Below are 24,320 nucleotides of genomic sequence, written 5' to 3' on the forward strand. Positions count from 1 at the left end.
CTGAGTCCATTTCTGATGAACACTGATCTTTTCCAGAGCGTGGGGTCAAGGTAATTCTTTGGCAAAGTGACCAGGGACGACCTGTTTTGTGCCTGCAAGGAAATGGTTGAGGGGGTTTTGGCACATTTTCCTTTTCCTTTGGGTTGAAATATCAGTGCTGTGTTGTTGAACTTGTGAGTGTATCAGGGTTTCCTTCTGGGAAGCTTTGCTCAAAGACAGAGAACAGTTGAGGAAGATTTGTAGAGTCCCCAGTCTAGAGGGGCACATGCTGAATTCTGGCACCTGTAAATAAACTTCAGGCACACCAGTGTGACAGCTGCTGTTATGGTCATCATGAGGATTTTCCAGAACTAGTCCCATAGGGCTTGAATTGTTGTACATAGGGTTAACATATGGTTATTGATGGATGATGATAATCCTTTGCAGATCCCTACTGTGTTTGACCAACGTGCTGTTTTAGCCCCCTCAGCTGGGTATGATGTGCTGGGCTTGTTGATCTATGGCTTGGGAAAACCTTCTCCTTGTGAAATACTCCTGGTGCCTCCCTGGACTCCATGCAGATAAACTTGCCATGGCTTTCATGCAACTAATTTAAAGCTGTCTTTTAAAACTGATTGCTAGTGACTTTTGAATAAAATGTCCCTAAGATGTCCATGGTCACATTCTGATTGGCAGCGTAGGTTGTTCAAGTACTACAGCTTTCTATTTTCCAGAGCTTTGGTCCCATCTTGAACTCATTTACCTAGAACACAGCTTTTAAAAATTGTAGCAAGAGAGGTCATACTCTTCTTTACAAATGCATTAGAAAACTGTATCATGCATGCTTTTCTATGTAAATATTTTAACATAAATTATTGGATACAGTTTCCATTAAGACTTGGATTTGTGCTAATGTGGTAATGTTGTGTTGGAATGAATGTGCACAACACTGGCTGAGTTTATAGTCTGGCAGGTGTTTTTTGTTTGACTGATGTTCATAACTGTTCCTTTAAAAATCAGATTCTCCAGTGAGTGAACATTATACTGAACTATATAATTATTGGTGAAACATTAAATAATTAAGTACCCTCTTTCTTCCTTTTTAAATAATTTAACTTGGACTATACAAGAATTTTCCTTATTGAATTCATTATTTCAGAGGCAATTTCCAGGTAAAGTACATTGGTTCTGAACTTGGATAATTGAAGCATTTGGAATTTCATTGTAATTAAAGCTGTGCTTTTCTCATTACTTTCATTTTAAGCTCTGTTGATAAATGCTATTTCTGTTTGTGTGCTGCAGGTTAGTTGATCTGACAAAAAAAATTACTAAACTAAGAAACAGTTCTTGCAAATACAAACTGCTATAACTGCTCATCTCTGTATCTCATTGTGGATAGACACTGAGAGGGTCTCACACAAAATAGCACTGTGGGGACTCTGTAGCAGGTATTGTCAATTTGCAAATGAGATGAGCTGGCCTGAAATCTCTTGCTGGATTTTCTTTGTTGTTGAAGAGAACTCGCTTATTATTTTAGCAAAAATCAAAAATCCCCTGGATACAAAGGAGATCGTGCCATGACAAATGAGACCTTGCCTTCTGGCAGGTTTTTCAGAACACATGATGGCCATTCCTTTTAGTGTTTCAGTGATTTGGTGTTTCTCATAGTGAAGCTGGTACTGGTGGGAGATGTTCGATTTGACAAGCTCATCACCTCCTGCTGACAGCACCCTCTTGGCTGGCAGGAAAGGCTTCTGGATTTGCAGGAAGGGTAGAGATGGACTCAGTTGAGGGGCCCTGTTTTTGTGGGAATCCTAAACAAGCCTCTGGCTGCACACTGGGACCCACCAGCTGCTGGAACAAATGTAGCAGGTCCCAGTCCAGCCAAGCACCTCAGGTTTGATTTAAATGATCCTAACTTGAATAGTTGGTGCGCATGTTTAATTTCAGCCCATGTAAGATTCAGCTTGTAGTTAATGATGTTCTGGCTCTGGGCCTTGGTTAATTGTCAGGCTGAGCTAGCTTTGAAGCAAACCAGGAGTGGAAGGCAAGGCCCAGGTCTCTCATGGTTCCTGAGTCATCCGTTCATCATACATGTAATACATATTTATAAGTCACATTTAAAATGAGTAGTTACTTGGATTAAATGCATTCAGACATATTGCACAGCTCTGTTTTAACCATCTAACAATATAATTCATTGCATACTTCACTACTTGCTTTATTAAAGCCAAACTTGAAAGTGTTCAAAACAAACATATTGCTTTTGCATTTGAAATATTCATCTTTTAGTCCTGCAGTAGATTCATTATGGCAGAGAATACTTCATTCCTTGATTACTGCTGTGAAAAGGCACAATACAGATTCCCTAAGCACTCATCAAATATTCGATAACTCAGAAATTCAGGAGGAGGTGATGGAATTCTTGTTCCTACCGGGAGGGCATATAAATCTATTTTATATTTGCAGAGAAAACCGTCAGTGATTAGTTACTGTGTCTCAGGTACTCAAACAAATCATCTCTAAAGAAATTAAGTAAAAATGAATTTTAAAATAACTTTTAGCAATGCTTTCATCATTAAAATTAGCTCCATAATGATGAGTGATGTTGATACCTCGATCACTCAAGAGCTTCAGCAGTGCAGAGCTAGATTTTTAAAGGTAATTAGGTACTTGGCAGCAAATGTGCAACTAGCAATACTTTCAAAAGTACATGGGATAAAAATCAAGGGGTTTACGTGTCTTAAGCTGAGTTACCTTCCAATGCTGACATCTCTTTGTAAGTTTGTTGAAAAAACTACTCTGTAGCCCTTTTAAGTTTCAGAGCTATGTGTGTATTTTTTGCATATAAATGTCATTTACTAGTTACTCGTGTGACCAGAGATTTGTTCTTCAGTAAAATGCATGTTTGTGGCCTTGCTTTTGGTGAGATTTTTTTGGTGGTAGTTCTTGGTCTGCTTCATCAGTATGATCAATCACTCACTTTTCACAGGGACCTAAATGAGCTGAACACAGAATAAATTGATGGAACACCGTCAAAGCTATTCAATATTTCCAAAAAATATGCTTTTTAAATGTATATTTCTCAAACAGAAATTCAGCTTTTAACTTCCTTTGGCAGCCTTTTTGTTCCCTGTTCTTCCCTTTCAATAACTGTTTCATGTGTTTGCCACCACAACAAAATAGATTCAGTGAATAAGTGATTTAAATACAGTGACCATTGAGAAAACCACATCCAGTAGGAGACAGGGTTCCATGTCCCCATCTCAGTTCCTGGAAACTCCCTAATTCTGCCTCTCCCTTATTCTAATGATTTTTGAATGTCTGAATAAAACTAGGTTGATTTTGACAATAAGAATGGAGAGAGAGGTGTGCACTTCTCTTGGAACATTATATCCACCTACATGAGGCATAATCAGTACTCCAGTGTTTAGGCAATATGTTAAAGGTGATTTGCAATAGTGAAAATAACACATGGCATTGTTAACATGCAGAGCATCATCCAGAGTCATTGAGAGACTTCTCATTTATTGTAATAGACTTCAGACAGATGTAAAGAACTTAAAATTGAATTATAGTATTAATTCTTTTAATGGTTACATTAGAACCCATGGGGTTTTATTAATAGTAGCTCATGAATAATAAAACTGTTATTATTGATTAGCAATGTTATTTAGTATCAGTACAGGTATATTTTTATTATCTTCATACTATGAAGATATGTACAGCTCCTTATTCAGTAGCTGTATACCAATAACTCTCCATGTAAATGAAAACAAGCAAAACAATTTGAAATGTATTCTTCTTAACTGAGTCCAGTTTCGCAGCATTTTGAAATATTGCAGTCATTTGAAAACATTAGTTGTTACTAATAAAAGCAATACTAGGGCCTTTAAATGGTTGAAAAATAGTATAAAGGTACAAAGTAGCTACCCTGACACATAAAGGCACAGCCAGAGTAGGTGGATGTGGCCACTAGAGCACCAAGAGTACGTTGTTCTGAGAAACACCTTGTACGGTATGTGCCACGGGAGATAGTGACGTATGAAGCATCTCTGGAGCCGAAAAAGATTCTCCTAATTTTCCAGCAAATAAGTGGAGACAAAATTCTCAAAAGTGATTTTGCATCATGAACAATTTAAATACAAAATGTTAAAAGTTTCTTAAGCCCTTTTAAGTTTGTCAATGGCACACACAGCCTCCAGAGGTTTTTTTTTAAGCCAAAATGTGTGAGTTTGGCTGCCTAATAACAAGTGCTCATGCTGATCAAGCAACTTCCTCTGAAACCATTTTGATTGGAGGAGGGTTTGGGTAGAAGATTAAAAAGTCGTGGAAACTCTTTCTAAAAAAACCTATTATACTCTTTCCATTAAAGAAAATAAAAATTTTTTTTAAACTACGCCCAAAACTCTGATTTTTATATCAACCTATGTTGAAAATTTCTTTGGGAAATATGAATATTTTATGTAAAATAAGAAAGAAAAGGGCGAACAGATGGAGAATAACTCTGAGAGTAATATATATATCTATCTATATATCTCCAATTTTGGTGCTTATTGAAGTTCCAGTGCTTAACAATGAGACTTAAACTTTATTCTAATCTATACCTCTGCCCAGATTAGTTATGTTTCAAATGATGTTTAATAGTAAAACTACTGTTTACAACAGATTTTTTTTTTTAAATTAAGGTTTCTTGTAGTAATGTTCTTCATCTTTTATTTTGGTACATTAATGAGCAGGCTGACTCTTGAGAGCCCTAGGCAAACAATCCCTGATGAAGTCTTGAGTTTAGTAGAGAAGCTTCAAAAGGTTTTTAGTTATGGAGGGCAATGTAGTGAGAAGGGCAGAGCTGCATCCCTTTCTCAAAAAGGAGAGCAGATGAGAGGGTAAGGAAGGGGCAGACTGCAGGGGTGAGCCCTGGGACCTTATTGTGCGCAATTTGGGGAGCACAGGGAGCTAGGAAGTGATCTGTGAGCCCAGCAGTGTTCATCACTCAATGCTGCTGGACTCAAGACACTCCCTTTGTAAAGGAGCTGAATTGCACTGAAGAAACAGAGGTCCTTTCACCTGTGGGGGGTTTTTGTACCAAATATGCGTCAGTTCTCCAAACTTGCAGTGCATTGGCAGCAGCACTGAGGCACACCTTGGCTGCTGGGTTGCTGTGCAGAGCCTGGGCTGCTGGGATTCCCCCGTCACATCACCTGCAAACACGAGCAGAGTTTCTGTCTGAACGCAGGGTGCTGTGGGTTCGGGCTCTCCTCACATGGCTGCACACTTGTCATGGCTTGTCATGAGAAGGAGCTCATGTGGCTAAATCTGTGCGTGTGAAGAGCAGAGGTGTTCACATAGCAGCCTGAACATCCTGAGCAAGCCTGCTTGGAGGAATGAGGTACAAATGTGTGAGCGAAAGGGGGGCTGGATTTGGAGGCACAGACTGACAGGGCGGCTGAAACAGATCGTTCTTGGAAGCAAACACATCGTTCCACTTCTGCTTGCCTGTGTTCTGCCAAGAGGCATTTGCAGTCTCTAGATCATGATGGCTGCAACCTGCTGTGTTGAAACTTTTCTATCCACAGGCTGACTGTGCAGTGTAGAAGGGTAATTTACCTTATGTGCACTTATCCTCTTCAGTGCCCAAGCAATCGTCTTCCTTTCCCTTCTCTTCACCCTATGAACTTGTTCATGGTATTTTCCACTAAGGCAAAAAGTCTGATGACCTCCAAAATGCAATACTTTCAATTAAAGCATTTTTGTTAGGTTGACTTTTAAAGGATATGGGCTGTACTGAAAGCAGTGCCATGCAGTTCTTTTTACAGTACAAAGTACCAGAATGCACAGAGTCTTTGGCTTTTATTTTGTTTTTAATCTCAGATATATCTAGGGAAATTAATTTCCAAAGCATCTAAAAAAATCTAATTGAAGGTAAAAATTAGAATTAGATCCTTTTTTTTATTCCCAAATGCTCTGTCAATGCTTTCTTATCTGTGAAGTCTGAGACCACAATGCAAAACCTGTGCTGTCTCTGGTTTGGATCCAGCAGCAAGGAGGGAGGATAACAGTGAGGATGGGTTACCGAGTGACTTCTGCTTTCTGTGATAAATCACAGTCCTTTGATCCAATTTATTTAATGGAAAAATCACAATTATTGATGTTAGGAGGGAACTGCAAACTTTCTTGTTGTTAAGAAGCCTTGGACCCCAAAGTTCTGCAATGCTGCAAATACGAAAAATGCTCTGCACATTTAATGGGGTCTGTCCTCAATGTCTTGAGCTATCAGTCATAACCATTAATGAGAGTTGGTTGGATGCCTTGCATGGGAGTAGTGCTCTGTGCTCTTCTGGTTTAATGTTCATTTGAATGTTAGGGTCACCATCTTTCAGTTTACAGCATTGTAAATGTTTTTGACTTGCAGTTTTTTTGCTTTCTGAATGGTTCTTAATTGATTAATGTATTGAAATTAATCCCAAGCAGGATGCCATTATTAACTTGCTTCATTAAATTACATACCAACCTGTTAGCATTAATTCTCATAACTGTCCCCTTACATTTTAGTGTTGTTATTTGAATTACTTGCCTCAAGAACTTGATCAGCATTCATTTGTGGATTCTTTTCTTCCCTTTCCTTTCTCTCACCTTGATGTTCAGAAGTGAAATCACTTTAGGAATATTTATAGTGTCTAATGTCAGCTTCTTAAACACAGTAATTTACTTTTCTGTGATTTAAAAATATCCTTTAAAAAAAACCCAAAAACAACAAAACAAACCATTTTGTAGCCATGCTATAAAAATTATTAAATTTGTAGAAAATGTCTTGTGGAGTTTTCATTACTAGACTCCTGAAAATGACACTTAGATGTATAATATGTAAAAATTACAGTTGTCAGCCTATAATCTCACCCTTCTGTGGTCCAGGAAGATTGAGACTCAGGAAGTCTACTGATTATAATCATTAGACTAAAAAAACAAACTTGTTCCCTAGCTATAGTAGTAGTTTTTGCATTTTGGTCTCTGTTGTGCATTGTTGATGGATCCCTTGGTCACTTTGTCAACCATCACAAAGCAAACCCAGGGCTCAGACAGCGTGGAGGGAGCCCCAGCCTTCCTGCAGACTCCATCACTGCTTCAGGGAAGGAACAACAGCCCCTCTTTGTGTCTCTGAGCGTTGAGAAGTGTCACATGTGGCTTGTTTGTAACTTTGTGATGGCAATGATTGCTTCATCCCTGTTCTTCTTACATGTTCCAAATCTGGTGCATTTTGACTTGGCCTTTTCTTTAAGAAAGAGAGAGAGAGAGAAGCTGTAAGAAAAGAATCTATTTTCTGCTATCTAAGTTTTAGGAGAGTTTTGTTAAAATTAATCTTAGTTACAGAATCACAGGAGATGTCAAGATATACATTCATCTCCTTTCCTCTCCTCTCTCCTAAACAGTACTCCCGGAAGTCCCTGTTTTCTCCCAGTTTTTAGACAACCAGCCTGGATTCCAGGGAGATGGTTTTTTATGCCTGTCTGCCCACCTCATTTTAAAATTTAATTTTATTTGTTTTGTGGGGTTTTGTTTGGTTGGTTGGTTGGTTGGTTTGTTTTGTTTTGTTTTTAACAGGCTCTGTATTCATCTAGCTTTCTGACCCATTTGTCTCTCAGAGGATTTATCAAATATATTAAATGTGGCTTACATTCATGGGACATAGATGGAGAAATCTAACATTTCAGCCATGAAACTCCAGTTCTCCAGTGCACGTGTTGCAGTTTTGCAGGATTTTGAACAGGATTTGTGCAACCCTTAGAAAAGTCACACCTGGTTTTCCCCTCTGTATCTTCCATGAAACTGCAGTGTCTTCCTATATCTCTGGTTACCAGTGAGTGTTATGGCACATTTTAAGCAAAGGTGAGCACAGGATCTCTTCATAAATGATTGCCTAGTTTCACTTTGTGCCATAAAAGAGAGATTGGTTGTAAAGTCTGAATATATAAAATAGATGGGTAAAATTGGGGCTTCCTTTCCCTTTAGATCTTCTGGCTCAGATGAAAAAGTTATTAAATACAAGCTGTTCTGCCTGAAGAATTATTACTTTAGTTCTCAGCTATAACAGTGCCACGTTTCTCCTTGTATTGGCAAGAATAAACAATACAAGCTTCAGACAGAATTTCCTGGGTAGCATACCAAATGTTCTGGAAAACCTTCTCGGACAGCAGCTGATACATTTTTAATACAAATAAAACATAATTCTTTAGTCTCGTTCCAGTTTGATCCCTAAGGTGGAAGAAGTATACGGACTATGCATAATTGATGTATTTGTTTGAAGTGTTTACCCGGATACTCCATTCACAAAGTCTCTTTTTGTTAATAGGTTGCCGTGAGATGTAAGAATCACTTAGGGCTCTCTTTGTACAAACAAATGGAACGTGTCATTTTTTGTACAGCCAGTGAGCTGGTTACACAGTCATCCTGACTGTGTCTTTGTGCTGCCCACACTGTTCAGCCTTAGTCAAGTCACAGAGCAGGTCTGGCTGAAATGTCAGGATTTTCCCAGATCAGAAGTGATGGGAAAGCATGAAGGCATGCAAGGGAGAGAAGAGGATGGTTGGGAGCTTTCAGGGTCACACGGATTGGTATCAGGTTGGCGTGTCCATGTAAGCACCGGTGATGTATGTGGTTTCTTGTGCAATTCCTAAATGTTACACATGATGCAGCGCAAGCATGCAGGAAAATATCCCTCAGTAATTTATTTATCATCTGTCCTAAATTACTAGAGATCCAGTGTTACTGGTTACTGCCAGGGGATTGAGTTGTTGCTGGGTTTTGTCGTCTGTAGTTTCTGTGCTGCAGAATGACTGTGGGAGAGATGATTATTGAGGGCATTCTGAGCCCATGGTTTCCATTCCAGAGGTCAAAGAAAAAAGGCAATGAAAGTAAATCGTGATCTAGTCTGGTCTCTTCTTGATGTCTTTGTACAGATGTAGACATTTATATGTATAACTGATGGTTAGCTGATAATGCTGATGGCAGATCACCCCCAAAATAATACGGCAGCTGAGATGGCAGCTTGCCCAGAGCAATCCTGGTACCTGATGTTTTACTTTCTACGAATCTAAATCAGAAATCTTCAGGTTTATGGGGTGGAGCTGAGGGTGTGTAAACCTGGGAACCCTTTTACAGCATAATTTTAGAGTAGCTTTCAGATGTATCTTCTACATCTGGGATTCACTGAGAAGCACACTGATTTGACTAAGGTGATGAGTTCCAAATGAGCTCAGGGGTCCTGGTTTGAGTAATTTAAACCTCCCTTTGTTTAAAGTTCATGTGTGCTGGTATCAGAGTTTCCAGAACAAAACCAGCACTGAAGCTGGGTTGTGCTCTTGTGCTCTGCTGGAGATAGGTGAGAGTCAAGAATGCCAATCACCATCTTATTCTATGCAGAAAAGTGAAATTTGTTAAATAAAGAATGCTTAAATCTGTTCAGCACCTCTGAATAGTGAATTTTCACGAGGCAGGATTTTTCCTATGAGCTTATGGTGTTTGCAACTGTTTCACAGCTCTGAGGAGCCAAGGAAAAGCTGTCTGGCTGACACCATCAGAACACTATTTAGCTGCTGATTGTAACTGTACCATTTCTGTGCATCAAAAATGCATTGAAACGTGGTCATTATCAAGTCTAAAGAGACTTTCTGAAAGAGGGTATTGGTTTTGCAACATCTCTACTCTATCAAATGAAGCCTAACTGGAGATTTGGCAAAGTGTTCTTTATGAGTGAAGTAAAATGATGTACCACATTAGAAAGGAGCTTGGTTATTAGAAGGCTCAGTCTTGTTCCTGATAAAATGGATTTTTTCACCGTAAAATTCATCTTTACTTGCTGCAAGAATATTGCTAAAAGAGATTAACTTTGGATCTCAGTGTATTTTATAGTGTGTCTCATGTTATTTTAAGGCTGTAAATATATTAGCCGATCTGTAAGCTTCACTTAAGTAACTGCTTTCTGGGTTTTTGAAGAAATAGGATCATGGTTATGCAGGAACCAGGAAGATTGAATTAAATCACCCCTTTTGATATTTATTTTCCCTTGGGATCATGATATCAGATCAATATTTAAAAACAGCTTTATGGGTAAGTGTTGATTAGAAAGCAAAGCTCCATAACCTTAACAGCTAAGCTAGCAATTTATTTGGTGCATTTTTTCTGTGGTTTGTATGGCATTATCCATATGCCTGCATAAAAAGTAAGAAAATAATTTTATTATTTTCTTACTCCTTCCTCCCCCCTGCCTACCTTGCTACCTGGAAAACCTATTTTATCATATCTAGATCCTATAAAAATATCTAACTAATTTGAAATGCTCTTGTGTGAAACATGATTAGACTGCATCAATCACTTTTCAAAAAAATTTTTTTTCCTCATCATTGTGTATTCTCAGCTGCTAAAATCACACTCTTTTATATCCTCCTGCATTACATGGGAGGCATGAACAGACAGATAGTTCCCCATCTTGGGTGAACCAGTCTTATTAAGTACTCTCCCAAAGTGCATGCCAGTCAAATTAAGCTTTAGGTTAACGTTTTGGAATGCTCTCCTCTTGCCAACTCATTACTAGTGATATGGCAAAGCAAACTATTGCCTTCTGCTATTCCAGATATTTACAGAGATTTATTACATTTCAGCTAATAAGCTTACCTTCCTAATAGCATGCAGCCCACCCTGCCTTATGGCTTGACTTGTCTCTGCTCATAACTTCTGCAGAGAATTAAAGGCCAGAAGGAAAGCTGGCTTTTAAACCTGTCTGGGTAGAGCTGTTTGGGGGTCCCTGTGTTGTGGATGGGAACATCCATCATTTTGGAGTCTGAACTCACTCATTATCTAGACCAGCTCTGCACTGCCCCTCAGGCTGGTGCTGATCCCTCTCTATGGACAGATGGTGGTGGGAGAGGAGGGTGATGCCTGGGCAGGTGACACCACCTCAGTGTGCTGCAGGGCCATATGGGCACTCAGGTTTTAGAGAAACTTGGTCTGTGCATGCAGTACAGCTGGCTGCTACCACACCTGTCTAATAGAGTTGTTGAAAGACTGTATGAATTCATGCTGAGCTGCGGAGATTATCTCTGTCAGCTGTTCTTGTGTCAGAAGCAATTTTTTTAAATGCTGCATTTGTGTCCTAAGTGCCCAGCCTATGTTTGCCTTTTAGGAAGTGTCCTCTTCCTTCCTTCATTACTGCTTGCATTGCATCTGAGACAAATAACTGAGACATATAATGTCTTGCCCCTAAAAATAGGAGATATTTTTATGCCTTCATTATCATGCCAAATATATTTGCTGCCCCCCTTAAAATCTCAGCGTAAAGAGAGCTGCAAGTGCAGGTGCATCCTACCAGTGTGCTGGGGGTACAGAGCAGACTCTGGGGAACATGGGAGTCTCCAGCATTAAGCATTTGGGCTGTGGTGCTTCTCTGGACAGCCTTTCATCCTTCCCAGCAGCCAGCAGTGCAGTGCTCCTCGTGTGCTTGTTACAGCTGGGCTGCAAGTCTGGCTGTGTTGGGTCTCAGGCACTTTGGGCACGATTGCCTCTGCAGCCTGGCAGTGGAGATGGCCCTCGGTGCCAGCCCTCTGTGGACTGCCTTCACAGAGCCCAGAGCTCCCTCCATAACAATCAGGCTTTTGGCAGGGAAAAACCTAATGCTGGTTGTGGTATCAGTTGCAGGTGGTTGTATGAGGGTGGCAACATCAAGAGACCATGCAGCCTGACAGGTTTTAAGAGGAGAGATAAGAGACTTTCCTAAAGGTCGACACCAAAACTGGGACTGTGGCAAAGCACGTGCCGGGAGCCTGGATGGTGCAGCTGACCTGCCACAGCAATGGTGATTGGATCACAACCACTGTTCATGAGCTGTGGACACCCAGGAGTTACAGTGCTGGATGTGAGAAGAAAGAAAAAATAATTAGGAAACATAAGGAAACATCTCAAATTAATAGCCAGGCTTTCTGGAGAGCAGATTCAGAGAGGAGGAGACGAGATGGAAGAATCTTCCTGAGAGCATTCCTGTGTACATTCACCTGCAGGAAGCATCTTCACTCTTCTGGGTCAGGCTAGACTTGTTCAAAGAGCACCTTTTGTTCTAACCCCGTTTTAAGTTTTGTTTTAAATCTTGTTCAGTTGTATTTTACTTCTGCTCTCAGAACTTTCTCTGAGATTTTTAGATTTTGGCAATTTTGAAGTTATACCCTGTGTAGGAGGAGGGCATCCTGACCAGAGGCAGAGCTTGAAAATGCCCTCCATAGATGGGTCATGCTCCACAGGAGCACAGGAAAGCTGTAAGAAGCCCATGGAGCAGAGGCATGAAGGCTAGAGAATCCTGATGAGTTCTGTGGCTTTAGGATTATTACCTACTCGCAGTGATTGAATAGAAATCACTTTGCCACTGCAGAAATGTAGAACATCTTGAAACAAGCACACATGTCATGTTAGTTTTTGTATTTCTTTGTATTTCAAGAGGAAGAAACTGCTGCCACAAACTGAATGTTTGCCAGGCTTTTAATACACTTGTGTTCTAAGTGCTGTTTTTCTGCACAAAATTTCCCCATTTGTTCTAAACATGAGCTATGATACTTGTTGAAATATTTTTTAAGGAACCAAGTGAGTTGTTGGGTCATGCTAACCAAGAGAAAAATAAACATCTTGACACATGATCCTCACTGGTTTTTTCTAGTGTTACACCAGGGGAAACAGAGGGGTTGAGCTGTTCTTCTGTTGCTGCAGAAACTTGAGCAGTTTAGAAGCAGCTGAGAAAAAAAAAATGCAGGCCACATCCTGCCACTCTTAATTCAGTGGCTTGAAGATTGAGATGGACTGCCTCATTTCTCTCATCTGCTTCTTGGAGTTTAACTGATGTGACTGCCCAGGGACAGCCCTGTGACTGGCTTTTGATGCACCCACACTTCATTCCCACTGGCTCTGGAGCCCCTGGCAGCCGTGCAGCTGGTACCCTTGGCACCCTGTCTGCTGGCATCCAGGCTTCCCCTGGACAACCCCACTCACCACCCTGAGCAGCCAAAGACAGTTCTCCCGTCTCCATGAAGAACATCTTGGTGGGTGGAAGAGCAGAGGAACTTCCTTGGAGAGGCAGGAGGTGGAGAGGAAAAGGTGGGAGAGTTGTGGAAGGATGCAAGGGGATGTGTGGAACAGTTTGGGAAGGGTAGATGCTGTAACATTTGAGGAGACAGAAACAGCTCACTGGGTGGAAAGAGACAGCGAGGAGGATGTGGCAGGTGTGTGATGGAAGAGGGAGGCAACTCAGACATGAAAGTGGAGTCAGAAGTGAGGGAACTCTGAGGATTAGTAGGGACTTTCTGCCTTAGGTGCTATGAGCACCAAACTGTGCAAGTTCATAGCATTTTGCAAAGCTGCACACACCCGCAAGAACTGTATGACACTGAAAATTTACAGAAGGGTAAGGAAAGATGGAAGAATTTGCTTGGAAGAAAATTCCAAGTACAAAAATGTACTGCAGTTGTCCTTTTGTGCTGGAAGGTGTTAATGAAAAGCACTGGTTTTACATTGAGTCCTCGTACCACAAAGATGCCTGAAAGCTCGAGAGCCCTCCCAGCCCATGGCTGCTGCTTTAGAAATGGGGAATTTAGTGTAACAAAAATTCTTGCTGCTGTTTTGGGAGGCCAGTTTACACCAACCTCCTTAGAAATGAGGCAAAAGGAGCGGCAAACAAACTGTGTTGGAATTTGATTTTTCAAAGCATAAGATTAAAAAGAGAAAATAATCTGCCCTACAAGAATTTGTTTTCACTGGATTTCTAATTTAATTGTGAACTGAGGTGTGGTTGTCATTAGGGAAGTGACTGTGTAACTTAATTGACATTTCTGCATCCTCTGTGTTTGTGACTCATAGATGCTGGCTTGAGTCATCGGTACTGCCTGGCTGGAGGGAGCCCAAGGCTGTGCTGGGAGAGAAAAATACAGGACTTTTCTTGTAGAATGAATGAAAGATGTTGGGAAGCTGAGACGATTCCTTTTCTTTATTTTAAGGGAGAGATTGATGTGACCTCTCTCACCAAAATACTTTGTGTTGGCTAGAAAAGAGGAAAAGGCTGGAAATCTCTGCCGCATCCTAGGCAAGCTTAGCTGGAGCAGTTAAATTAAACCCCTGCAAAATGCTGGACTTCCAGATGTCCGTCTGAGCTGTTCCCTTTCAGCCTTTTCATTTTGCCCAGGAAATTTTCCTGTTTAGCCATCAGACTTCATTGCTTTATTTTCATTAAAAAAAAAAAAAAAAAAAACCTGGAGATTTTTTTTTCTCACTTGCACAATTCTGTACCAAATTCAAGCCAGGAGCAGAAAAAAAATGAGAGCTAACTTCCATTTGTGGTTTCACAGTTTTGAGTTTAGCCTCTCCAAATGCGTGAAGCTGTACATCAAGGAGTGGGTGTTGCAAGATGATCTGGCTGTAATGCTTGTTGCATTTTTTCATTACACCGTATCATTTTCCTCCCTACTTAGGTCAAAATAGTTATTTTTACCTTAAAACTGTAAATTGAGCAAACTGCGAAAACTCTAAAAGAGACCCAACTCTTTTTTTTTCCCCTTTTTTAATTTTTTTTTTTAACTCAGAGGATGAGAACCGTTTACACCTGATGGCAGTTTTTATAAAATAGCCTCCATCCTGATAAAATGTTACCCCCTGGTGTGTCATTTTTCCAGCTGAACTGCTGGTAGGATTGAGAGATCTTGCACACTGCTGCTTAAATAAATAGACTACATGCTCTATGAAGAAATCATATTATTTTCTCAAAGGAGAACAAGTAGGCTCAGTGCACTGAAATTGCTTTAAATAAACTTGCAGCTACTGTAGCCCTTTTTTGCGCAGCTGCAGATGGTAAAGTCTATCAATCAAGCTTTCCCAGCTTTGAGAAGCTGCCACTGAAGCTGCCTCTCCTCTGCGTTGCAATTACATTTTTGTCTTTTCCAGAACTTTGTATCTGAGATATTCTGTTGCTCTAATCAGATTGTGCTTTTGTGAACACATCTTCTGCTGTGATAGATATGTGAACATATCTTCTGTTTTTCCTTAGATATATGTGTATTAAGATCTTCCAGTAATTTGTTAATTGAATGTGCTATTCACTTGCAGTAAATTAGCTGCATTTGTTCAAGAATGCTTTGGGGAAATTAATTAATTTAGCAAAGGAGTAAGTCAAAGTTTGGGCAAAAGAGTGCCTTACAAAAAGAAAGGAAAATACATTGTCTGTTGTTTCTTACCGTGCTGCTGGTTGCAAATCTTGTGATAGTGAATGGAGGAAATGCTGTGGAGGGGGAGCTGCAGAGTCTTCCTCAGCCTGGTGCTCCAATCAGCCGCTGCCAGCAGGTTCCAGTGCACGATCAATGTTCCTCTCTGCTAACAAAGGAACTCAGTGTGCACAAACAGAGCACTCTGAGATGAGTTATTAAGCAGACTTAACTCTACCTCGGAGTTTTACGGTCTTGCTTCTTTTTTTCAATACAGTCTCTTGTGTCAGGACATTGCACCAACACACAGATTCTGCCCAATGCTCTGTGGTAGCCAGTGCTTTGCTCTTTTTATGACACTGGTATTTCAGGCAACCTGTGGTGTAAAAGTGACTGTTTATGCTCCTCGTGTTTTCAAGCATCCCTACTGGACATAATGAAAGGGGAAGTTGCTGATCTATAACTTACTTTGTCCCATCCTAGTCCCAGGATGTCTGCAACTAACTCAGGTGCAGAGGCAGCAGCTATGAAGTGATGCAGGGGCTGAGAAGAGCAGTGGTTGCAAACAGCTTCATTGCACTCAACCAAACATGAGGGACAGCCATAACACCTGACCCCAAAGTCAGTTCAATAGCTTTTAAAACCATTGTGGACTTCAAAAAAGTAAAGGAGAAAGTGCAGCTTCCTCTTTGGCATGGCTACTTAATATACCCTGCTAGTAGATATCCTCCAAAGCTGTAGTGAAATATGAAGTTAATACATCACTAGCAAGCTTTCAGTCAGAATGATGTGTTATTCAAAGCGGAATTAGCTAGAAGGATCAATGCACACCCATTACTCTGTTCAAACCAATCATTGGAAGACTCACTAATTTTTTTTTTTCCTCTTCAAATTAAATAGTGAACGACACATTCAGGAACACCCCTCGTCCAGCATATGCACCTCTATGACTTCAGCATATTTTCATTCATAGCAGGATTATTAATACCTGAAGGCCAAAACCCAAATTTGACTCAACACAGCTTCCCTTCAAATCCCTAAACCTGAAACCAGTTGCCGTAGGCAAAGACAAAATCAGCTCTAATGCACATTTGTTTAAAAAAATCAAAGGTCATGGTAGCATCTGTGTGAAACAGTGCATGTGCCACCATAAGGTTCAGTGTCACATCTTGCCTGGGTACCTGTTATTCTCTCTGATTTTACGCATGAGTGGAAAATTGAAGTATTAAGGGGGCTGTTTCCATTTCTTGTTTTCCCTTATATTCTGCAGGATACTTACTTTGGGCAGTCCATTCATTACACAGCAAATGCCTTCTGCCTCCCTGCTCACCTCTGTCAGGCTGCAGGCTTTTGGCCAGATTTGTCCTTTTGCATCAGCTCATATGGGAGATGTGCAATTATAGCTTATATGGGGGAGATGGAAGAAAATATCATCTGTGGAGGAGCAGGAATTTATCATTCTTGGATCATTTAGTGCTTGTGAAGGTGAAAAACTTAGAGCACCAAATCTTGCTTATCATTATGTCGGGAGCTCTGTAGGCATTTTCTTGGCTTCACAGATAGCTCAGTGTGCTATTGTGTCAACCAGTATCCCTTCTCACCCGTCAGTTCTCCTGGAAAGCTCCAGATAAATATTTCCTACTTTATTTCAAAACAAAGCATATGTAAACTTTTCATATCTGTTCATCCAGATTCCAGATCTGGCTGAAATCTTTCACTTCCTTTTATTCAGTAATGTTTAAGAAACTAGATATTTATCCACAATCAGATTTTACAGTGTGGACTTCAAAAGGGTGAGAAGAGGTGGGACAATGGAGTTAGTGCAGAGCAGAAGGGTGTGGACCACAAAGCCAGGATCCTTTCCAAGTGCTGCAGACCGATGCAGGTTAAAGCATTGTTGTTCAGGAGGATTAGGAGTAGGGCCTGCCCAAGCTGATAGCTAGCCCTGAAATTATTTGGTCCTGAAGACATGGATTTGAAAAGTTTCAAAAGCAATATCCATAGTGCTTTCCCTTTAGTGAGAAAAGAATGTTTCTTTTGATGGTGATTATCTTGGATTCTTTCAATCCTGTTGCTGTGATGTTAAAATACATTTTGTGTGGCGCAGTGTACATGTTAATGGGATTCTTCTAATTTCTGTTCTAAACCACTGAAAATCAGGTCCTTTCCCATTGAGATTGGGGACTGGCACCTGTCCAACATCACCGAGCTGCTAGAAGAATAAATTGTTTAACCATGTTGATTGTCCTGAAACCCTACAGGGCAATTTAATCTCTGCAACCTAGTTAATTCATAATAGTTTTCTTTTTCTTCTTAGTTGTTTGTACAGAGTGCTTAGAGCTTAGGTTTTTGGCTGGTGAGCAGTATATCTTAACTGCAGGCTGTATGGGAGCTGAAGGCGCACGGTTGGGGGAATATTACCCCTGACTTTCACTGTTGTAATTGAGAGTAGAGTTTGACACATTGGCATCTTTCTGTGTCAGCCATTGTCACTGGCTTCAGCTGCCACGGTTAAGTATGTAGTCATTCATCCTTGGCAGACACCGTCCTTTGCAGCATGAGAGGATGGTCTCTGGATGTTAATGCTCAGCACTCTGGGAGCAGCTGGCTATATCGAATTCAAGGCATGCAGATTTTCTTGGCCATTTTACTTAGCAGATGGGTAAGGCTTGATAGATTGAAGATTTAGTTTCCAAGTCAAGGGCCAAATGTTGCAGTGGGAGAGAAAAGTAAATTATATCACTATTCAGAGGGGAAAGGCTCAGGTACTGTATCACAAAATTGTTGCCATTCATTTTCCTCTGCCTTTCACAAAATGCATGTCATTTCACCTTTCAATATAGCCGACTGTGGCATTCTCCTTCACTTTGAGATGCTTTGCAATACTGTCTGTGAGCCCATTTAATGAGCTTGAAAGCAGTTGCTGCAAATTTATGACAGTTTAATGTCTAAATGCCAGATATTTTTTAAGGTGGAAATGAAAGAGAAATTAATATTTTGTATCAACCCAAATAGGTGAGTTTTCTTCAGTCCTTTTTTCCCCACACCCTTTTCTTCCACACAACATCTATTTAAACTTTTTTTTTTTTTAAGGAAAGTGCATTCTTTACTCCTGATCTGTTCAAATGATTAATATTCACCTACTTCTCACAAGGTAGCTGGTACCAGCGATCATTAGAGAGCTTTGTGGTGCTCCCTCCAGACCTCCTTGGTTGGTGGGGGGATAATGTGGGTTTCAGAGAGGCTGTCTGGAGCTTTGGGCAATGGAGAGTGTCTGGTCCTTCGGACAGGGATCTTAGAGTTAAGGTCTGATGCTGCTGTGTGGCCTCTCTAACTGCCTCAGTGTGTATTTGGGGGCTTCCCTGTTTTTTTTTTTTTTGTTACTGTTTCTAAAATAAGCGTGGTAAGATCAGTATTTTTGCCTGAGATCTTTTTTTCAGCTTTACAGAACTGTTTCCAGCAGAAAGACAGGTCATGGATTACTTACATGACTTTAGCATATGGCTTTAATTATACAGCATGTGGTATAAATTTTAACACTTTACAAGTCTGCTGAGTTTTGATAAATCAGGGTCTTCAGAAGGTTCCGCATTTGTCCTATAAAATAATCAGAAGAAGAGAGAGCTTTGCCTGCTTTACATTGAGTGATAGAGAATGAGAATGGATTGGTGGTTTTTAGCTCCTGGGGGCATGCTGAGCTCAGTACAGCTGCAACACGGGGCTGGTACCTTGCCCAGTAAAGTCTGTTTTCATGTGCTGTGGCTTGGTGGCTGGACTAGCATGGTAAGCCTGGCTGAGGTGCTCTGGTCTGTCCTCTGGTCACATTCCTGCTTTGCTCAGTCACTGAAACTGTCCTCTTTGGAGTATGAATGTTATCCTGAGCTCCCTGTACCCAGGGGTACAGCAGTAGAAACACCACTTTCAAGCACAGGGACAACACATTGTGCTACTGAGAGGCATTAACACTCCTGTCAATAGAGTTCATGGCTGATCAGCCTTGTTCACTGAAGAAAGAATAATTTCTCAGTCCCTGCATCAGATGCAGGAGCTGTGAGTAAATCTATCCTGTCTAGAGTATGATTTCCATCATGACTTCATGTGAAGTACATATCTGGCTTATGACTGTAGAGTGGGGTCACTTGTGCCTTGCCTTTTCCCATATTGCAAATATTTGTCTTGTTTCATTGCATTAACATCAAGCCATTCTTTCTGTTCAGATTGGCATGTGCACCAGCTATCGAAGTCACCCAAGGGGTACAATAAACAAGAGATTTTGCTTCTTCATGTCATGTTCATCCCATATTTACCCTATGGTGAGAGCTCTGTTAGCACAGGAAACTGCTTAATGACATCTCTGTGTTTGTTTTTCCATTGTGCTTAGCATGATAGTTACCTATTTATTTCTGCTGGAGAGGATTACAGGCATTTTTCAATTATAAATGATGCACACAAGCATTATTTAATCTGTTTACTACAGACCTATAGAGTGTTAGTCAGTTTTCTGCAAAAACATCTTGTACAGGAAACAACATTTGTAGTAGTGGTACTGCGGGTATTTTAGGGCAGTTTCAGGATGCTTTTCCATCTGTCTGTTAATATTCACTCTGCAGCATTGTAGGCTTGTGTTTGTGCCTGGAATCCCTATGGCTTAAGAAATTTGGCGTTCTTGGTGTTTCTTCTGATAGGGTCTTGAAGGAGTAGGGGGGAAACACTTCACTCACAGGAAAAGAAAAGCTTTGCCCAGCTTAGGCAGATGTGTGTTGGGTGAAACCAAAGTGCCCAGACCCAGTTACAGATATGTGATCTTTCTGTAATTCTCCAAGGTATCAGCAGAAATATGGAATGTAAGGTCAATCTGAATAATTCATTGCTGTTTTCCTTCAGGATGTGTTCATAAGATACTAAAGAAAAATCTGGTTAGAACACATATAACAAAGAAAGTTAAAAACAGTTTGTAGGAGGATATAAGCTCAAGCTTCATGACATGGAATCATAAAGCAGGTCAGAAGGACACTTCTTATCCTGGAGATTTTTTTTTTTCCTTTTCTCCTTCTGCCTTTTTTTTTCTCTCTCTCTTTTTTTTTTTTTTCCTCCCTTCCTTTCTTTTAAGTATCAGCTGTTATCAGAGACAGAATTCTTGTATGGGTGAATCTCTGATCTCAACCAGCGTGGTAGCTGCAGGCCAGTTAAACCAGAGATGTGCAGCAATGGGGATAGAACTTGACATTTTGGATTTCAGAAACCTGATTTCCTCTGTGAACACAGGCAGAAAAAGGATACAAAGAAGTGGGGGAAAAAAAAGAGAGAGAGAGATGAAATTCAAGGGGGGTTGGGTTGTTTAAGAATTTGAAGAAGAAAAAGATGTAAGAAAACTTTTGTTCTGAAGTCTGAATGCCTCCAGAAAATGAGAAAACTTTTAGTCACTTTTCTAATGGTCCTGCCAAGATCTGAAACAGTTGTACTGAAGTGTGAGAGAACTGTGTGTGAATGTAAGGTAAGAAGAAGGAAAGCATCTGGAAGGAAGAAAAAGCTACATCCCATGCAGGTCTGAACTGACATCTCTGCAAGTGGTACTTGTTTGAATATGATTTTTAAAGAAACGTGAGACCCCGCTCTCCATACCCCTGGAGAAAACAAGATTACAGATGCATGGAGCATTTGTCTTCCAGCCTCCATAGAAATCCTGTGCGTGTTGGTTTTGTGCTGTTGAAGAACACAGCACATCTGCAGAATGTGCTATCAAAGAGGCTGCATGGCCAGATCTATAGAGTCACACCACCTCAGATTAAAGGGGCGCTGCCAGGGCTGAGGTTAAGGATTGATCTACTTTGACACAAAATCCCAAAAGGAAGAGTTCTAACCTTTATGATCCTTTCTGTCTATTTGATTTCTTCAAACTGATTGCAGCTGTCGCAAGAAATAAAACCAAAGTAAACAAAATAAAACTCTTTACCACTTATGGTTAGGCAGCAATAAATAAAACATTGTTTAAGTCCAGAGCAAAATTTTCTTATGTTCTTGTACTTAAATGCTGGTAGCATTTTAATGATTTTTTTTTTCAATGGTGCCCATGGTTGGAGAAACCTGGATAAATGGAAAAGATGCAGGAATGTGTCTCACAATAGGCTCTGTATTTTTAGTGTTTCTTTTTGATTCGTCAGATGTCAGACAGAACCTACAAAGTGGGTAATTGGGTCCACTGTCCTGTGATTATTATTTATACAGGATTCAAAGTGTACAGAGCACCCCTTTGGGCATATAAAAGTTCATGCTTCAAAGAGCTTGCAGCCTTCAGGGTAATAGTGTTATGTCCAGTAACATCTGAGCTGTATATATTTCAAAGCTGCTTTTGCTGCTTTGATAATTTTATTGCATTTCTTGCCCTAGATGATCATTGCAAGTTCTGGAGTACTGCGATGAGGAGAGGATTTTCAATTTCCGTTTACAACACTAAACCATTTTGTCTCTAGAGAAGTGCATGAGAATGTGTCCTGAACACAGCAGAGTAGTTCACAGGGCAAATAAACGGAGAACAGAAAAATGGTTTGTTGTGGTTTATCTCAATGCAGTTGGCTGAGAAGATAATGATGTTCCTAAGATTCTTAATTAGTTATAGGGAGGAAAGACAAGATGAGGGGTGCTTGTGCTTCTGAAACTTGAGTGGTGGATTCCAATTTTCTTGTCGGGCTATTAAAATTTGGGATATTTTTACAGCATATTTTTTGGATGTGCTGTGGTCAATGATGTCCTCCTCCTAGGAACAGCTCCAAGCTGGTTCTGCCCTTCATACGTCAGTGTGTTCCCTGCTGGGCACAAGGTCCTTTCTCAGGGTTTTCTTCTTTTGTCTCCACTCCTTTCCAAATACATTAATACACAGCCATAATGTGATTAAACTCTGTTTTTCCTCATGACATTGAGGTCATCAGCAGGCAGTAAAATACAGAGCAGCTCTTTTGCATCTGATGTGTTTCCCATTAGGAGCTGTCCATCCAGAAATTATCAACACGGCTCAGGTTCTGAAGCTGACTGGTGGGAAAAAAAAGGAAGAATGTACCCCATGAATAAGATATATGTCAGTATTTATATCCCACAAGTAAATTGGCAAGTATTTTAAATAATGGAACATGCTCACAGAAATTGTGAGTTATTCCTACAATACTGCTGAAGAGGCAAAAGGTTAAAAAAAAAATTGCATTATTGGTTGTAGATTCCTTGGCTATGTGCAAGTAAGTGACTGAAATGATGGGTTTAATTTGGAAGTCGTGGAGCTCAACAGGGTTAATCCTTCCTGCTGCCTTTCCCCCCTGTCTCTGGTGCTGGATCTCACTGTTGTGAAAGACATGGGCAATTTCTGAGTGATAGAAGGAATGTTGCAGGTTTTGGTCTGGCAGTGCAGGCAATTGCAGTGTCAAAAAATTGATGATTTTTTTCTAGATCTTCTTACAGAGCTTTTTTGCCTTTCCTTTGTCCGACTGACACTAAATTAAATAAATTTGAAAATACGAATAGCACTGAGATGCCAAGGCCCAACTCCATTAGGGCTGAAAGGGGTCCAGCCTCACTGACTGCAGTGGCAGCACCAGATTTATGGCCGTGTTGGTAAGGAATGAACTGGTCTGAGATGGCTTCTGTTTATCACAGTAGTTCTCCTCTATGAAAGCAGGAGTAGATGGAGAAAAATCAGCTCTGTGCTTTTAGGCTTTGCAGGGCTGATAATGGGGTTAATGTTTTAAAGAATGAAGAGGACACCTTTTTTTTAATTTAACCTTCCTCACTTTATTTTGTGACACCGTGTACCTTTGGCATTTGATAAAGATCCATTGTAAATGTGAGAACTAAGCAGCTTGTTGGGTAACAACTTGTTTTTTCCTTATTAGAAGAGTAAACTGAAACTGTTCTATCTAATGCCAGAGGAGATGTAACCAATCCTGTATCCTTTGCATGTAGGTCAGTCAGAGGGACAATTCAGCACTGGATCCCATTATCCATGGGTTGAAGGGCGTTGTACATCATGGTAAGTAGCTGCTTAAACTTTCTACTTGTTGGGAAGGGGAGAGGGGCCGAAATATTGTCCTTAAGGGATCAGGTCACTCCTGGAAGGACACGGTGAACCTACACATTCCTCATTCACCGATGTTTAAGGGCATCACAGCCATTATTTGATTGGTAAAGATCAGAGTCATTTGTTACCTGAGAATGGTTTGGGGTGAACAGTAAACAATTTGTTTCTTTTCAGTCAGTGCTCCAGAATGCATAAGTTATCAATCACAACCTGCTGCAATCTATCATTTGTATTAGAACTTCGAAGGCAGCCTGGATACTTCACTCTGTTATTTATCTTCTGTTTGCTCTAAAAATACACCTCTCTGAAGTTTCTATTTGTTAATAAATTATTTGTCTTTCAAATTTAGGGAACTGATAATGAAACAGAAAATTAACTATCTATGAAAATTAATTAAACTTTGCAGCAGATGAACATCTTTCTAGTGCTGGCATAAATACAATCATTCAGCTGTTCTGATGCATATACCTATTATCCTTGAACTTACAGCAGGTACTAAAATAAATATTAATATATTTTATACTTTTATAACCAATCTTTTATTTGGGAATTTTCCTGAAGCCTTACCATAGGTAATGTATCATCAACGATGACATCAAGATGCTCCAGTTCCCAAAGTACTCTTGTCAGGTTTTAAAATAATGATTTGTAAAGTTTTAATAATCTCATTGTAATTCAAAAGGCATCTGCTGGAATGGTGCTCAGTGCAATAATAAATCTCTGTTCCATCTATAGTGCTGTGATAAAACATCTTTGCACCTTTTCTGAGGATTGTCTTTAGACATTAGCTAGTGCCATAGAGCTTAGCAGACACTTTTTTTCTCTTGACTGCAAACCTAAAACTACTTGACAGTGTTAGATTAAAACAAATAGGATTTTGGATTAATTGCTCTCCTTTCAGAATCATTTAACTTTGCAACTGGGAAGGCAAATAAATCCAAACACAGTGAAAAACGGGTTAAATGATAACATGCCATAAAGTCCTTCATTTAGAGAATTTTCCGTAGGTTTTGCTCCTTATAAATTGCAGTGTTCTGCTGTGAAATAAAAACAACACA

The 24,320-nt window shown here is 40.2% G+C and overlaps 1 protein-coding gene across 3 annotated transcripts in view; it reads left to right on the forward strand.

Annotated features, from left to right (window-relative positions):
- Nucleotides 1–24,320, forward strand: part of PTPRG (protein tyrosine phosphatase receptor type G) — a 391,196-nt gene that overhangs the window by 259,878 nt on the left and 106,998 nt on the right. For 2 of the 3 annotated variants that reach the window (XM_066195198.1, XM_066195199.1), the window contains exon 6: nt 23,148–23,214. In XM_066195198.1, the coding sequence (XP_066051295.1) occupies nt 23,148–23,214 (67 nt within the window). Of the gene's footprint in view, nt 1–23,147; nt 23,215–24,320 lie in introns of those variants that run through there. The other variant, XM_066195200.1, reaches the window with a different exon arrangement.

Source organism: Chamaea fasciata, unplaced genomic scaffold (genome assembly GCF_029207755.1).
Source record: "Chamaea fasciata isolate MVZ Bird 193981 ecotype frontalis unplaced genomic scaffold, bChaFas1.0.hap1 SCAF_13, whole genome shotgun sequence".
Lineage (NCBI taxonomy): Eukaryota > Metazoa > Chordata > Aves > Passeriformes > Sylviidae > Chamaea > Chamaea fasciata.